Source organism: Bubalus bubalis, chromosome 3, assembly GCF_019923935.1.
Source record: "Bubalus bubalis isolate 160015118507 breed Murrah chromosome 3, NDDB_SH_1, whole genome shotgun sequence".
Taxonomy (NCBI): domain Eukaryota; kingdom Metazoa; phylum Chordata; class Mammalia; order Artiodactyla; family Bovidae; genus Bubalus; species Bubalus bubalis.
Genome location: NC_059159.1, coordinates 125,831,155 through 125,848,780, shown reverse-complemented (window position 1 = coordinate 125,848,780; position 17,626 = coordinate 125,831,155). Strand labels below are relative to the sequence as shown.

Genomic DNA, 17,626 nt, shown 5'->3' with positions numbered 1-17,626 from the left:
TGTTGTAGGGATTGGAGAGGAAGTATATAACACTTGGCACACAGTAGGTATTTAATAAACAGTCACAATGATCACAAGCTTTTCACACTCCAGGCCCTCCTAGAGGGGTGGAGTCTGGGGGTTAAAAGTGCTTGGTATCAAGATTAAATGCCAGCTCTGCCATTTATGAGCTGTACAATCTTAGCTGGGTGACATCACTTCTCCATGACTTGACTTCTCCATCTTATTTGTAAGTTGAGGATGATTGCAGCTCCTTACTCAAGGTTGAAGGGAAAGGCAAGTGAGATGCTCCACACACACATCATCTATACATAAACACATCACCCAGTCATCACTCAACATAACCCACTGAGTATTAAGGAGCTCCAGGGACTTGCCTTGCTCGGGGCTGCTGTGCAGGTCAGCGCTTAAGTTGCTGGTTTCCTTGGTCCCTTCAGGTACAGGTTCACCAGAAAGCTCTGCATCCTCAGAGGCAGGGGATGGAGTTGGAGGTGTGTGTATGGGTTCAACTTTTGCTTCTTTAGACTGCAGGGAGGAAAAATGAGACCCAAAAGGATTTACTTGGCATGAGAGCAGAAAAGACGGCAGTGAGTATCACTGGAGAAAACAGTATCTCCACAAAAGCTGAATAAACCCAGAAAGCCTTATCTTGCCTATTATGTACCTGGGTCATCACTGATCTTCCTCAGTCCCTGAAAAAGGTGCATGTTGGGATAATTAAATTTTGTTCAGTTTACAGCGAGACCCTGCTACTCTTGGATGAAGCTCTTGGAGCACAGAGATCACATTCCTGTGATCCCTGCATCCCAGGCCAGCACAGAGGAGGTGCTCGGTAAAGATGTGTTAGAGGGAGGAGACAGAGGAAGGGATGGAGGAAGGAAGGATGGGAGGAAGGGGGGGAAGGAGGGTGAGAAGAAGGAAGGAAGAGAGGGAGCGGGGGGAAGAGGGCTGTGTTCAGCGAAAGCTGGATAAATCCCATCCCAGATGTATACTAATCATGCATGCCTATGAAAATAAAAGACAGGTATGATTTCCTTTCTAGGAAACTTCAGTTTTTGTGTAGCTTTTTCAAAGCCAACCTATATCTTAACCACCTTTGCCAACTAGGAAACAACAAACAAACAAAAAAACCAACAGTTGGAAACAACAATTCAGAGACCTAGGTAGGAATCCTGATAAAGGGTAGCAAAGGTCATCCCCAGACCCAGAATCAAACAGCAGTTCCTGTGATCCAGGGCTCATCAGGGGTCAGACAGTCTCATCATTTTCTGAGCTCAAGGGACTGGGGTGAACAGAAGGATCCTGCCGACCAGTGTTGGGTCTGTGGTAAGAACAGGAAATAACTAAGACATTAAGGTTTCAGGGTAAATTTCTTACCACAACCATCACTTACCTATCCTGACTAATAACAGAAAGCTATTTTCTTAATGTCAGAACCTAGTATATAAATGATGAATCTCTGGTCCATCAGAACAAGGAAGATTCTTATGGGCCCCATAACTTAGGACTTAATGGTTCAGTTCTCATAATCAAACTCAGGTCAAATCCCAACTCTCCTCTTATTAGCTGTGTTATGTTGAGTAAGTCATATAACTTACTGAGCCTCAGCTTCCTCCCCTATAAAATGGGGCCAATAATAACTACTTAAAAGGTATAAAGTGCATGGAGGTGCTTGGTGCAAGGCCAGGTCCAGAGCATGAGCCCATAAATGGTAGCCACCATCCACATCACTAGATGTGATTTCTCTGGGTATTGATATTAAAGGTAATAATTGTGTTTTTGCTCACCTGCACTTGTTTTTTCAATAATGAATATGGAATATTTCTGTACTAAAAAAAGATGTAGTTTACTGTACTCTAAAGTTTCCAAGGTGAGAGCAAGGATGGAAGGCTTCAAGAAGTTGAGCCTTGAAGAAGAAACCGTTTCAGAAAGCAGGAATGGAGGAAGGCATTGAGGTAAGAAGGGACAAAGCACTGACAGGGCCTGAAACCTGATCTTGGAGAGGGCTGGCGGAGTAGCAGGGGGATGAAGCCTGGCGAGGCAGCAGGAGGGATGGCACTGGCTCTTAGGTGAGAGGTCTGGGCTTGTAAAGGAGCAACAAACAGCATCCCCTTGGGTGGCAGGACGGGGGGATCCGGGCAGGTGTGAACTTTAGGGAGTTCACCCTGGTGTTCATGAGAGCACGGATCTGGGGCGTTGAGGTTTAGGCCAGGAGACCAGGAGGATGCACCAAAGAAGCCTGGTGAGGCACGAACCAGGAGGGGTAGTGGGAGCAGGACACAGGCACGCTCCCACCCAAGGAGAGGCTGGGAAGAGCACCAAGAAGGACTCCTCATTCCCAGCTGTATAGTGATCCAGCAGAGCAGTAAGCACCTCTGCCCCAGGCAGGTCCTCTCCTCTCCTCTCCCTGCCAAGGGTCCAGGGGAAGCCACTTCACATGGTTCCCTGATGGGGCCAAGAAAGCCCGTGTTTATCCTGGAGCAAGGCTGCTGGTGGCTGGAAGCCAAGTGGCTTCATAAGGGACGTGGGATTTGAGATGAGGTAGGCAGGGCAGGTCAGGGTTCAGGAAACACAGGACAGTCAGGAAAGGGGGGGCTAAGCTTAGTAACTCAATGTGGCAAATGCTGGGTTACAGGGAATCACTGACTCCAGCCTGTCAGCTAAAAACCTCTTTAGACAAACTCCCACCAAGGCAGCCATGAAGCCTGGGTTCAAGGCAGAGCTGGTGAGCCAACCCTTGGTGGTCAAGGTCAGGGGTCCTGCCTCCAACAGACTGCTGCTGGTTTTCAGGGGTTAGTGTAGATGGAGAACCAGTGTGGCCTGTGACAAAATGCGAATGTTGAGTCTTTAATTTTAAATTAAAATGTGGTAATTTGCTGGCCCTCATTCAACATATATTTCTTGAGGCCCTACTGTGTTCCATGGCTTACCTGATCCCTGGGATATGGAAATGAATTAATAAGAAGGGCGTCTGTCCTTGAACTTGTCCTTGTTGGACAATCGGGGAGACACAGACCCAGACACTACTTGCTGTAAGATTACAGGATGGAGAGCCACACGTGAGGAGGGGAGCGAGGCCGTGGCCTCCAATGAGGGGCTTTGGACTGGACCCTGAAGGAGTGGGAACTGGCCAGGTAGAGATGGGATGGGGGAGGGCCCGCCTGGCAAATGGAACCGCAGGAGCCAAGGCATGGAAGAGGGGTGAAAGGGAGGGGTGTGCTGGGGATCTGTGAGCCTTGGGTGTCGCTGGAAGAGAGGTCCTGGATGTGGAAAAGAATCCTCTGCAGAGCTCTGTGTAAGACAGACCCTAGATCTCACTCCATTCATTCACGAATCTGAACGTCTGGGCATGCGCCCAGACAAGGGGCTTTTTTTAAGACCGACTCCTAGTTCCGCCCACCCCCCACCCCATCCCATACATACACACACTATACATAAACACATACATACACACAGACATATACACACACATATACACACACACACTCAGGACTCTGATGCACAGCCAGGGCTGAGAACCATAGGGTATTAATTCTAACTCAGCAAAGATAGAACTTTCCAGAAATGGAAAGGTGTGTCAGCAGACACTGACACAGAAGGAAGAATGGGGCAGCAGGGACTCCTACCCTAAATGGGGAAGGAGGTGAGGAGGGGCTGGCTTTTTAAGTCCCTGACCGCTCAGGCAGTCCATGATTCAGTCTGAGGGTCATGGTTTGTATCTTAGAGGGTGGCAGGTTGCAAAGGGTGAGGACAGGGAAGTGAGATTCATTCCAAGAGAAAAGCCAGATAGAGAAGGGAGGGGAACATCTGAGCCAAAGAGGGAAATTCCCCCATCCTGGGGTGGGGAGCCGGGGGGGGGGGGTAGTTTTCCAGGGGAGGGTGAAGGGGGGGCAGTCCCCAGTTTGGGGCTGATGTGACTGACTGTGGCCTGGACCCAGGCTGGAAACCTGGCTCTGCCGCCTCCAGACTGCACATCCTCAGGCAAAGCTTTGCACTCCCGTGTACCTCAGTGCCTCCCCCGGGGAACGAAAGGAAAACACCGCCCTGCGAAAGAGGTTACAGCCGTGCCTGACTCGCCTCCACCTCCATGGCGTCCCATGCTCTTAAGCCCCACTTCATGTCCGTCCCTCAGTACCACCTTGGGTTATTAGTCTCTCTGCCCGAGTCAGCCTCACTCCTAGCTGTGAGCTGGTACACTGGGGGGCAGCATCAGACCAGAAAGCCTAGAGGATCATGGCTCTGTGCCCTGCTGCCCTACGTCCTGGACATGCCAGTGGGGTGGCCAAGGGATGATGGGCTCATGGGACTGCAACACTGCTCAGCACAGCTACCCCGAGTCACCACCCAGGCAGGCACCTTGGACCCTTCACTTTCTCCATCACAGCTACCCCCAAATTGGCTGTGGTCCTGGGGGGGGCACCCCTGCAATACCACGCCGGCCAGCAGCACAGGGTCATGGCCAAATCCTTGATGGGGCATAATGGGACTTGTGCTCTAGCCTCAGCTCAGCCACACACCCTAGGCCCAGTCTCTTTCCTTCTTTGGACCTCACAGTTTGTTCAGTAGTACCAAGGGCAGTTTTCTGTACCTCTCTGAACAGGAAGAGGTGACCGTTAAGGCCCTCTCACAGTAACAGACTCTGGTCCTATTCTGCCCCACCCAAACCTCTGTCACCGGAGGTCTGTGATTTATAGCCTCTGCCTTCTTTCCAGCTCCCTGCTTTCTTCCATCAGAGATGTGTCCATAGACTGAGCCAGACCAGTCTAGGAGATGGCTGGGGCTTCCGTGTTCAGTGACTCAGACACTGCTGGCTGTTTTTATTAGAACAGGCTCCTTGGTGTCTCCACAGTCTGATTCAATGCTTTCAAAACCACTTCCTTGTCTCGGCCACAGGGCACATTCCCAGGAGGGAGGAGGCCCACACCACCGCTGCCTTTCCCATGGGACCAGAAATGAGCTCCTAGGAGGGCTCTGCATCTCACAGGAGTGAGGGCCCCAACTTCCCTCTCATAGCCAGAGCCCCGAACAAGGGCAACAACAGCCACTTCCCTTGTGCCAGGCACTGGGCTGAGACCTTTTCCTTGCACAGCCTCATCGGACCTCGCAAGGACCCCACAAGATAGCACTCTGATTATTGTTTGGTGGAAGAGGGGCTGAGGCTCAGAGAGGCTGAGTAAGTCACCTAAGCTCACACAGCTGGGAGGCGATGGAGCAGAGTTCGCCTTTGGAAAGCCCTCCCCTGGTCACAGCACAGGGTGGCACCTGGGTATCGGCGTTCCCCTACACTGAGTGAAGTGAGGTGAAGTTGCTCAGTCATGTCCGACTCTTTGCGACCCTGTGGACTGTAGCCTACCAGGCTTCTCCATCCATGGGATTCTCCAGGCAAGAATACTAGAGTGGGTTACCATTTCCTTCTCCAGGGGATCTTCCCAACCCAGAGATCAAACATGGGTCTCCCGCATTGGAGGCAGACGCTTTAACCTCTGAGCCACCAGGGAATCCCCCTATACTGAGGATTTTGCAAAATGCCCACTGGCCAGTATTTTCCTGACTTCCCCAGGTGAGCTGTCGAATGAAGTCACAGACGTGAGGACAGAGACTTCAGACCAAGACTCTGGGTCCTCTTGGACAATGCCTAGCCCTCTAAAAGCTGACCAAGATGACATAGCACAGTACCCGGTACTCACTGGGGCTTGAGTGTAGGTGACTGCTTCTAAGATCTCAGCTACTCCATCCGTCTCCTGGAGCCCGCTGGTCTCTCCAGATGCCTGTGTGGAGACAAATCATGTGGGCAGAGGGGGAGAAAAGTTTATAATTGGGGAGTCATAGAAACAGACTCCTATGGAGAAGCAGGGTGCATGTAAAAGGAAAGATGTAGATGGAGGTGTACAGAGAAAGTGGGATGAAGGGGAAAGCATGTGATTGAGCTATTCTTTTTGTCTCCTTCCACATTTTATTGCTCAAACAAAAAATACAATCAATGTAGTCTCTCCAACATACCTACTAACATTTTGCCCAAGTGCCCTCCTATCTTGATCAAAAGGCACTCCCTCTGTGGTGACTGTCATCAGAATTTCTCACTGAAAACCACTATATTTGAAGAACATCCTCCCCTTGTTACCTAGTCTTCACAATTAGCCCCCTGATGGCAGCCAGGACACCGTGTGCCAAGATTTTGTAACCTGCTTGTGGACCCTTGGATTGTTTCTGTTTGTTCAATATTAATAGCACCATAGAGATGAAGCAATATATACACACAAGTTTTCCCTTCTCTCAGCATCATGGGAATGCCAGGCTGGAATCATGGACTCGAGGAGAGCAAATATTTTCCCAGGGCCAAGTTCTACCTCTGAGGGGCTGGCTGTCCAAGTACACTGGCAACATTTTTTACTGAATGAATGAAAGAAGTTTATGCTTAGCTTTGGGGCTGACAGATAGAGGATCTGAAGGTCTACAAATACGCCATGCTCTGCTGGCCTATGACTTTCCTTCTTTGTGTGGTGTCTTCTGCTGGGAATACCTTTTCTTCTTCATCTGGCTGACTCTTGCTTGTCACTGATCAGGAATCAACTCCTTCCTGACCGGCTTCCTGTTCTTCCTCTTCCACCTTCCTGCCCCCGCCTGACTTGTAGAATTTGGGTCTGAGGACCAATTACACTCAGGTCTATCACTGCTTTTGGGTATGTCTGAGCATCTTGAGGATGCAGACAGTCCCCAGTTCATCTCTTTATCTCCCGCATCTCCCCAAGTCGGGTCACCTTGCAGGTACTCAGTCAATCCTGGAGGGAGGGGGAGGAGGAAGGAAGAGGGAAAAGGAGCCATCTTTTTTTCCCTGCTCACCACCCCCTTTAACTGAGGAATTGATTCATTTGTCAAGCATAAAAGCTAAATTTAGGTTTGTTTTTATAAGAATTTACATTCAGAATGTCTTGGAGTTTTAACTTTTATTTTAGAATCCTGACACCCTTTCTTGGCAGGAAGTGTGGAAACCAGGCCATTGACTGGCACAGCCATGGAAGAACCTAACACCTTAGAAGAAACACAACTCCCTCCGCCACCAATCCTCCACCAAACACCAAAGACATGGCTGAAGTTCTCAAAAATAATAACGAAGCCAAAAAGCTCAAAATAGGACTTGATGGAGCACTTGCCAAGATAAGGGATTTCAGAGACTCCATGACGTTTGGGGTGAAAAACTGCCTGGGTGCCGGGCCCTTCTCTGGCTGCTGGGGCTTCAGGGCCCACTGTGGGGGTGACGGGGAGAAGTGGGGGTGACGGGGAGAAGTGGGGCGGCTCACCGAGGAGTCTTCAGCTTCACACATCTCCTCGGGAGTCCTGGGGTCAGGGTGGATGATGAGCTGCTGTATGGAACCCTAGAGGAAAGCAGAGGGGTCAGAGGCCACGTTTACAGCACAAGCGCCACTGGGACACACGACTGTTTTTATACAGAGCAGAACCAGTGAAAGCACAGAAGTGAGAAGTGCTGCCCGAGGCCATGAAAAGAAAACCATGCCATCCCCAGGCCTGCTCTCATTAAGGGGAACTCTCCCTGGGACAATGTAAAATGAGCCTCACTAACCAGAGAGGTCCTTGGAGAGCTCAGTATTCAAAGTGCAGAATAACAGCAGCCTCCTAACAGGTCCCCAGGTCCCTAACTTGTCAGCAAGGAACCCTAAAGTACTCGCCTCCCCCATCAGAAAGTGTCTCTCCCCCATGGCTCACAGCTCCCCAGCTGGAAGGACTTGTCCCCAGAGTGGCTGTCAGCCAGGCTCCCTGCCTCCACTCTGCCTCCCCTCCCCACCCCCGACAGCCCATTCTGCATATGTGGTGGTGGTGGGAGTCACTCAGTTGTGTCCAACTCTTTGTGACCCCATGGACTGTAGCCCGCCAGGCTCCTCTGTCCATGGAATTCTCCAGGCAAGAATACTGGAGTGGGTTGCCATTCCTTCTCCAGGGGATCTTCCCGAGCCAGGGATTGAACCCGGGTCTCCTGCACTTTGGGCAGATTCTTTACCATCTGAGCCACCAGGGAAGCCCATCTCCAAGTGAGAGTTTCAAAACTGTTCATTGGAGTCTACCTTCTTAAAATCCATATTCCACTGTATTACAGATAAACCCAAACTCCAGCTCAGTCCTGTCTTGAATCAATTGGGAAGGTATCAGTAAGAATCAAAGTGAAATTGAAAGTTGCTCAGTCTTGTCTGACTCTTTGCGAACCCATGGACTATACAGCCCATGGAATTCTCCAGGCCAGAATACTGGAGTGGGTAGCCATTCCCTCCTCCAGGGGATCCTCCCAACCCAGTAAGAACAGTGGTGACTAAATGAATGACCACAATAACTTGGGATTTGCTTTAGAATGGCTCGTTCATAAAAATCCATTTTGACAGTAAAATCAGTCTTCTGATATTTTTTCAAGACACATTGTCCCAAAGGAGAGACAGCAACTACTTCACACCCTCATCTCAGCTCTTCCACCTTTGCAGAAATTACATGCAGCTGCCACCATTTTCCAAAGATAAAATCACTGAGTGAACCTTGAATTACAAACCTTACCCTTTTTATAATGCCTAGAAACAGACAAAGTGCTTTCACACAGGCTAGCTCACATGATTCCACAACCCTATAGCCTAAGTTTTCTAATCCCCACTCACGGATAAGAAAACACAGAGAGGATCAGAGAATTCAGCTGTTGTTTAAAATCATCAGGCTACACTGAAAACTCAGGAATAGAATCTAAGTTCTGAGTTTCGAGCCTAGCTTTCGTCCCACTAGAACGCATGCCCGAGGACATAAGGATAAAAGGATAATAAGAAGAGTCATTCGTGTTTGCTGCAGTGTCCAGCAGCCTCCTCGTCTGGAAGACTTGAACTCACAATGAATCTCTCCAGCCCCGTAGCTCCTGCATTGCCCACAAAGATTCCCGCACTGGGCTCGAAGGTCAAGGCCTGGGAGGACCTTGGAAAGGGGACGCGGCCATGCTCCTCACAGTCCACGAGGAGGGTCACTTCCTCGCCCTGGACGACCACAGCAAAGTAGTTCCACTTGTGGGTCATCACGGGCACCAGGAAGGCGGCGGCCTCGCGGGACACCTGGGAGCTAGGCTCCGTGTAGTAGAGGATGACCCGCTGGCGGCCGTCCTCCACGCCCGAGAGCCGCAGGCCCAGGTAGATGACCTTCTGGAAGCCGTCCGTGATGGCAAAGAGCACACCGCCTTGGGGGCTGCTGGGCTTCACCCTCACGCTGATGGCGAAGTCCCTGAAGAAGGTGGACGGGATGAGGGTCCTGGCCGGGCGGCCGACGTTGGCACCAGGCCCAAAGCTGTAGGCTGGAAAGCCACCATAGCCAGCAACAAAGGACACAGAGGAGGGCAGCGGGACACCGACGAGCTCCGTGAGGTCCAGGGGGCCCCGGGAAGCCGATTCTGCGGGGAGAGAAGAGCCCATGCTTCATACATACGTTCCTCTCTGCTTGGAAATAAGGAGGAAATATACTCAGGAAATGAAATGGGATCCTTCAAGAAGCCCACTGCAGCATCTGAATTTCTGTTTGTCAAACTTTTTTGACAATGACCCACAATAAGAAATACATTTACATGGCCACCCACTATGCACGTTTAGACAAATATATATCTGTAACCCTGAAACAGATGTTTCATAAAACATTATTTACTTTTAATACTCACCAGGCACTATGATGTTTTCCTTTCCATTTCACAATTCTTTTTCTCTTTTATTTTATTAAAAACATGCTGGAAACAACCTACTAAATTGATTTCATTACCCACAAACAAGTCATGATTAGCAGTTTGGAAAACATATCAGAATATTTCTACAATGTTCCCCCACATCAACATAGGGATTTCCCCCCATTTCGCTCTGTAAAAGTGGGCAGGTTTGTTTTGTTGTGTTTTGAGTGAAGTCTACTGTTCAAGTGCCTCAGGATATGGGGGAAAGCGGGGACAAATCAAAGTGCTCCCAGACCTTAGGACAACTGAAATTCGCATCATTGTCATGCACTGTCAACTCCCTATGTCACTGTCGTCGTTATGAGAGCATCACCACATTCCCTGATCTCTCATTTCTAGCAGGCTCTAAGCTCTTCACGTACATTAGTTCATTTACTCCTCACAACCACGCTATGAGGATCGGTACTATTATCCCATTCTATTCCAGAGAGAACTTGTGTGTGTGTGTGTTCAGTTGCTCAGCTGTGCCCCACTGCAACCCCATGGACTGTAGCCCACCAGGCTCCCCTGTCCATGGGATTCTCCAAGCAAGAACACTGGAGTGGGTTGCCATTTCCTACTCCAGGGCATCTTCTGAACCCAGGGATTGAAACTGTATCACCTGTATTGGTAGGTGGATTCTTTACCACTAGCGCCACCTGGGAAGCCCCAGAGAGAACTTAGAGAAGGTAAAAAATTTGCCCAAAGTAAGCCCATCAGAAGTCTAAAGCCAGAGCATCTGACTAAAGAGGCTGTGCTCTTAACCACCACCCCTTGCGGGGAGAAATGTAGGGCTCCATTGTGGTGGCCTGGAGAGGACTTAGGCTCATAGCCTTGAGGCACCCAACCACTATTCCCTGGGAGAAGGCTGCAGGCTGGCTTAGTGACCTGCACCCACATGCACCTAGAGTGATGAGATAAGAATGCAGGTCCCAGGGAGAGGTGGACAGGAACCCTGCAGATGGACATAGATACAAACTGGATTTTGAAAAAGTAATGTTTGAAAAAAGGAATGTAAGATTGTCATTTTATTTAATCTGTTTAGATTGATTACACGTTGACATGATAATTTGGGGACACTCTGGGCTATATGAAATATATTATTAACATTTTTAAGACAAGAATAACATGAGGAATAGGCATGGGCCCAGAACCCCACTTAAGAAAGGAAATATCAACTCAGCCGAAGCTCTCAGGAACTCTCTGATCCTTTCCCCCTGCCCATGCCCCAGAGGCAGCCACTCTAGGGGTCTGGTGTTTATCATCCCCATGCATGCCTTTGTGTGTTTACTACACGAGTATATGTCTCTAACAGAACTCAGCACTGCAGTGCCTGTCTCCTAACCTCATGTAAGTGTTGGCAGGCTGCATGTATTCTGCAACTTTTTTTTCCCACTCAACATTGTATTTTTTTGATTTATCCCTGTTGAGTGTGGCTCCAAGTCTTATGTTTTCATAGCAGTATCCTATGTATAAATAAGTCGCTGAGGATTACTTCATCTTTCTGCTGATGGAAAGTGAGGTTTCCCATCACTATTACAGCCACTGCTGCTATGGACTTTCTTACTCACATCTCCTTGTGCTTACCTGTGCAAGTGAGTCCACCGCTTAGGGGTGGAATTATTCAATGATATGGACATTTGCACCTGTAACTTCACTGAGTATGGCTAAATTGCTCTCTTAAGCAACTGTAACATTTAAAAAACCTGATATATAACCAATAAATAACACTGTATAAGTTTAAGGTGAACAAAGTGTTGATCTGATACCCTTGTATATTGCAATATGATTACCACTCTAGTATTAGTTAATGCCCACCTCACATGCTATAATTATCATTTCTTTTTGATGTAATTATTATCTTGATGATCATTAAGACGCAACTGTGCCATTTTGCATACCCTCTAGAAGCATGTTCCTGCCAATGTTTAGAGGAGGTAGAGAGATGAGATTTGGGGAGAAGTCCATGGGGCTTTTCAACTACAGCGATGATATTATTTCTTAAACTAGGTGATATTCGAAAGTATTCCTTGTAGTATTCTTTGTTAAAAACGGTCATGGTAAATATTTCACAACACTAAAGAAAATGATTATTGCATCTTCAGCAAAAGGGCAAGTCTGATCATGTTGAGGCCTTAATGAGAAAGCGTCTCCGGTTATCTGTGCTCTCAGGGTGCCCAGCGGCCTGGGCACCTGGCTGGAGGCCTCTTGGTCTAGACCCAGCAGCGCATCGACTCCCCAGCAAGCCTGATGGTGTCCCTCCAGCGCCCCAGGCCATCACAGGTCCTCTCCCCGCATGTCAAATGCTCTTCCCTCCACACCTCATCCCACTGGCTATTTTTACCAGAATAACTCCTCATTCTCCCCACCCCCGAAATCCCTTGTTTCACCTCCTGACCTATATCCTCCTCCTTCAAAACACACTAGGGTCCCCCACTTTCACCCCCTGTACGCTACAGGTCACTGTTGGGTCACTTGTCTCTCTCCCCATTGGACCACACCATTCATCTCTCTGTTCCCGCATCCAGCTCAGTGCTAAGGAATGAATGAATGAAAAAAAATGAACAAATAAATGAAATTCAACCTCTTCAGTCTACAGAAAGAAGGCAAAACTGAGGTTAAAAGAGGGGAGGGGTTTAGCAATTATAAACCGACCTGATTCTCAATCCAATGCTTTTTCTGTCCAGTTTGCAATTTGCATTAAAACAGAAAGTAAAGTATAGCAAACCCGAGAAGGCAAAAATAAGAAGATTCATAAATTTGGTTAAATTTAATGACACACAAATTTTTTAAGTTCTGCATAGCAAAAATAAATTCCCACAGTGTCAAATAAAATCCCAACCTTGACAAAAATATTTGCTACATATATCACAGACAACAAACAAATTACCTTATTACACAAAGCAAATGAATAAGCAGGAGGTCAATAATCCGAAGATACTGGGAAAGACTGAAGAAGAAAGAAGGGGAGGACAGAGGATGAGACGGTTGGATGGCATCACTGACTCAATGGACGTGAGTTTGAGCAAGCTCCAGGAGATGGTGAAGGACAGGGAAGCCTGGTGTGCTGCAGTCCATGGAGTCGCAGAGTCAGACACGACTGAGAGACTGAACAACAACAAAATAATCCAAAAGAAAAAACGGGCAAAGAATAGGAAAGGCTTTCCACAGTAAAAGAAAAAAAAAGGGCTATTAAACATACGAACAGATACTTAGCCTCATTCAGAACAAGAAAGATACAAGGTAAGATTATGAAGAGACAGCATTTTCCCTATCAGACTGGTAAAGATCAAAATGTTGGCTAACATCCTGTTTAGCAAGCGTTTGAGGGAACAGGCCATTGCACACACTGCTGGTGGAAGTGTAAAGGGATAACATCTGTGGGAGGAGCACTCTCACTATGTTTATCAAAATTAAAAGTGCACATGTACTCTTTGATGCAGTGGTTACACTTCTACGAATTTTTTAAACAGATAAAGTTATATATGTGACATATAAAGAACTTAAAAGAATATCCATTGCAGCACTGTTTAAAATGTATCTGAACATATCTAAACCGTTCCATCTTGGAATTCTCAGGGAGTTAAATAAATACTAACTTTTGTTATAGTCACACAATGCAATCCAATGCAGCCTTTATTTATTTTTTAAAAATATTTATTTATTTGGCTCCCTCGGGTCTTAGTTGATCATGCTTAGTTACGCTGTGCCATGTGGGATCTTGGTTCCCTAATTAGGGGCTAAACCCACAATCCCTGCACGGCAAGGCAGATTCTTAACCACTGGACCACCAGGGAAGTCCACTTGTGAAGCCTTTAAAAAGGTGTGATTCCTTAGGTGTTAATATGAAACAAGAAGAGCCGACTCTTTGGAAAAGACCCTGATGCTGGGAAAGATTGAGGGCAGGAGGAGAAGCGAGCAACAGAAGATGGCATTATCGACTCAATGGACATGAATCTGAGCAAACTCCGGGAAACAGGGAAGGACAGGGAAGCCTGGCAAGCTGCAGTCCACGGGGTCACAAAGAGTCAGACACAACTGAGCAACTGAGCAACAACAACAAGATGTATTAACTAGAAACAAACAGAAAAACAAGGTGCAGAATAGAATTGCTATCCATTCAGTTCAGTTCAGATCAGTCGCTCAGTCATGTCCGACTCTTTGTGACCCCATGAATCGCAGCACACCAGGCCTCCCTGTCCATCACCAACTCCCGGAGTTCACTCAGACTCACGTCCATCGAGTCAGTGATGCCATCCAGCCATCTCATCCTCTGTCATCCCCTTCTCCTCCTGCCCCCAATCCCTCCCAGCATCAGAGTCTTTTCCAATGAGTCAGCTCTTCGCATGAGGTGGCCAAAGTACTGGAGTTTCAGCTTTAGCATCATTCATTCCAAAGAACACCCAGGACTGATCTCCTTTAGAATGGACTGGTTGGATCTCCTTGCAGTCCAAGGGACTCTCAAGAGTCTTCTCCAGCACCACAGTTCATAAGCATCAATTCTTCGGCGCTCAGCTTTCTTCACAGTCCAACTCTCAAATCCATACATGACCACTGGAAAAACCATAGCCTTGACTAGACGGACCTTTGTTGGCAAAGTAATGTCCCTGCTTTTGAATATGCTATCTAGGTTAGTCATAACTTTCCTTCCAAAGAGTAAGCGTCTTTTAATTTCATGGCTGCATTCACCATCTGCAGTGATTTTGGAGCCCAAAAAAATAAAGTCTGACACTGTTTCCACTGTTTCCCCATCTATTTGCCATGAAGTGATGGGATCAGATGCCATGCTATCCATTGGAAGTACATATATTAATACATATTAAATACATAAAATATATATTAGAATATTTCTAGAATGATATATAAGAAGCTGAGGCCAGAGACTCTCCAGGGAAGGAAGCTAGTGGCTGGGTGACAACAGACTTTCATCTCAGTGGATACTCTTTTGTACTTTTTGAATTTTACCTCAAGCACATGAAGTGAAAAATAGACATTTACATATTTTTAAAGATATTAACTCTTTACATCCTCTTTTAGAAAGTACAAAATCTTTTCTTTATGTTTTTCCTCACTCAAAGATAGCCCATTTCTGCATAGAAAGGGGGAAAGAGTGAAAAGAAATGAAACAGAAATAAAAGCAAGCACCCCACTGAGATTTCTTTTCTCCCCTCTACAGTTTAAAGATAAAAACAAATAAAAGCATGAGTACCCTGCTGATAGCTTTCTGTCTTCTCCATCTGATCCAGTGAAAGCTTTTCCTCCAGCTCATCTCTCTCTCCTACTGAGAACAGGAGAGGAAGCCCTTTTCCGGTGGGATGCTCCAGGTCTGCAGAATGTGTGGTTCCACAGTGGGTATATGACCCAGGCCTCTCATCCAGAGGCTTGTTTCTAAGTGGTGTTCCAAGGGCTCAAGGAAAAGGTGGGGGTTCAGGAACTCCGGGACAGGGGTTGAGAGGTTTCCACCCAGAAGCCTGCTTAAACCAGCCCAGTGCTGCCATGTAAAGCAGTAAAGCCCAGGCTTCCACATGGCCATTTTGGGAATTCTTAGTTCCAGGAGGATTCTGCTTCAGGGAAAAAAAAAAAAAATCACCCATCTAGCAAACCTCCTTATTTTATAGACAGGAAAATAACGGTCAAGGAGAGAGTTTCATGACCAGGACACACATCCAGGAAGTAACAGGTGGAGCAGTGAAGCAAGAATGGGCTGAGGGGAGATGTGATTCTGCCTTGGGGTGACTTGGAGTGGCAGGTGACCCACAACTGGCGCCCCTCCACGACCCTTGGGCTGCCCTAGCCACGCTAGGCACAGGCCACTGGTGGGCCAGCTCTAGAGTGGACGGAAGAGGCAGCCTGTAGAGAACTGCCTTGGCGCTGGACAGAGCTGGGTTCGGATCCAGCCTGTGCCAGTTACCGAGTAGGCAGCTTTTGGGCAGATAACTTACTGGTGATGTAGGAATGTCCCACCCATCTCACACATGGGGACCAAATGAGATAATGGAGGAAAAGTATACGTGCTCAACAAATAGTAGAAACTGGTCTTCTGCTTGATCCAAAGGTTTAAGCTTAGTAAAAACCAAAGTCTGCAAAGAGATCCTTTCCTAATCCTACCTGCTCCCTGCTGCCCAGACCTCGGCTATGAGGGAGAACCAGCATGCAAGCAGCAGGCCTTGCTTCCACTGGGTCAGCCACAGGGGGAGCCAAGCTACAACCTAAAGGAAGTCCAAGTCAGCCCCTGCTGTGCTCTCAGCAACCACCCCCTCCCTCCACACACACTGTCCCACGGCATGCTGTGGGATGGCAGGGAGTGACCCCTGGCCTGGAGTGACCCATGCTCAGGGCTGCGCCTGGGCCTACTGGCTCACTTCCCCTTGGCCTCTGGCAGGAGGGCCACCTGCTCAGGCAGCCACCAGGGAGGGGAGAGAAGCCAGGAAGCCAAGACAAACAGGCCCAGCAGCTAGGTCCATAGGCTTGTCCTGGGATGGCTCTGTGCTGGGTGGGAAGCAGGGGGATGGAGATCACAGCTGCTGGGAGGACGTTCCACCATCCTTGAGGGGCAAGACTGGAGGGGTGGTGCTAATAGGGGACTGATCACAGAACTCTCTAGCCTCAGGAAGCTTGGGGCCTTTTGTGGGAGGGTGCCACAATTCTCCACAGACAACTGCCTATCTCAGAGGACATCTGACCTCAGTCTTAATCTCACTTCATTAATGCATAGGGATAGCTTCATTTCTGGGCTTCCCAGGTGGCACTAGTGGTAAAGAACTCACCTGCCAATGCAGGAGATGCAGGAGATGTGGGTTCGATCCCTGGGTTGGGAAGATCCCCTAAAGGAGGGCATGGCAACCCACTCCAGTATTCTTGCCTGGAGAATCCCATGGAAAGAGGAGCCTGGTGGGCAATGGTCCATAGGGTTGCAAAGAGTCAGATACGACTGAAGCGACTTGGCACACACACTCGCAGCTTCATTCAGTGGGGGTTCTTCAACCCACTTTTCCATTCGTGAATTTGATAACATTTGTGAAGCCCCCACATCACGCCTTGTGTGCAGCTGCGGATGTGGAACTGAAACCAGAATGCAGGCTCTCAAGGAGTTCCTGATCTAGATGTCTCTGTTAGCAGTCAGCCATTTATGCTACTCACAAACTCCAGAGCCTTCAATGGCTCCCCGGCACGCTCAGAATCAAGTCAAATTTCCACTCAAGACATCTTCTGATTCCTCTCTTCATTCTCCCCCTTTTCCTGTTCTTGCCTTTGCTCACTGTCCCTTCTATTGGTAATACCTTCCCCTATCTTCTCACAGCTGAATCTTTCTAAGCTCACTCAGCTGCACCCCAAGACCCCAGAGCTTCACTCCTACACTATACACAGAGCCACAGGCATGACTCCCCCATTCAAATACCCACATGAGAGCTTGGAAGAGAGCAGGCACTCAGAGCTGTGGCCTGAGGAAAGGGGGCAGACAGATGCAACTGGGCCTCACTCTCCTCAAGTCTTTGGTTTGGGCACTGGAGTACAACTTTGCAGCAGCCCCTCCCGGGGGCACAGGGAAGAGGAATCAGACGGCTTTAGAGGTGGACTGGGCAGAGGAAAATCTGAACAGTCACCACATGGTGCAACTTTCCTCCCAGGGGTCCAAAGCTAGTTTCCATGGAAACTGGGACAGAATTCTAGTGATGAAGAAACAAACAGGGCAGGGTTCAGGTTTTCTTTCTACAGAGATGACAGTGACCAGAGGCCAGAGGAGGTGAAGAACTGGAACCCTTCCCTCTCCTCCTCTCCAGGATAGCTAACACCTCTCTTCCCCAAGCAGACCTCACTCCTTCTGTGTAATGGGCTGGTTCAGCCTTTCCATCTGTGGGGTCCTGAAGCAGTGCCTGGGGTTAGCCTGGGCTATGGAGC

The 17,626-nt window shown here is 48.4% G+C and overlaps 1 protein-coding gene across 6 annotated transcripts in view; it reads right to left on the bottom strand.

Annotated features, from left to right (window-relative positions):
* COL15A1 (collagen type XV alpha 1 chain) overlaps positions 1-17,626 on the bottom strand; it is a 102,676-nt gene that overhangs the window by 58,762 nt on the left and 26,288 nt on the right. For all 6 annotated transcript variants that reach the window (XM_025281789.3, XM_025281788.3, XM_025281787.3 and 3 more), the window contains 4 exons: positions 8,877-9,424; positions 7,299-7,373; positions 5,688-5,768; positions 378-525 (listed from right to left, as the gene is read on the bottom strand). In XM_025281789.3, coding sequence (XP_025137574.2) covers positions 378-525; positions 5,688-5,768; positions 7,299-7,373; positions 8,877-9,424 — 852 coding nt within the window. The remainder of the gene's footprint in view (positions 1-377; positions 526-5,687; positions 5,769-7,298; positions 7,374-8,876; positions 9,425-17,626) is intronic.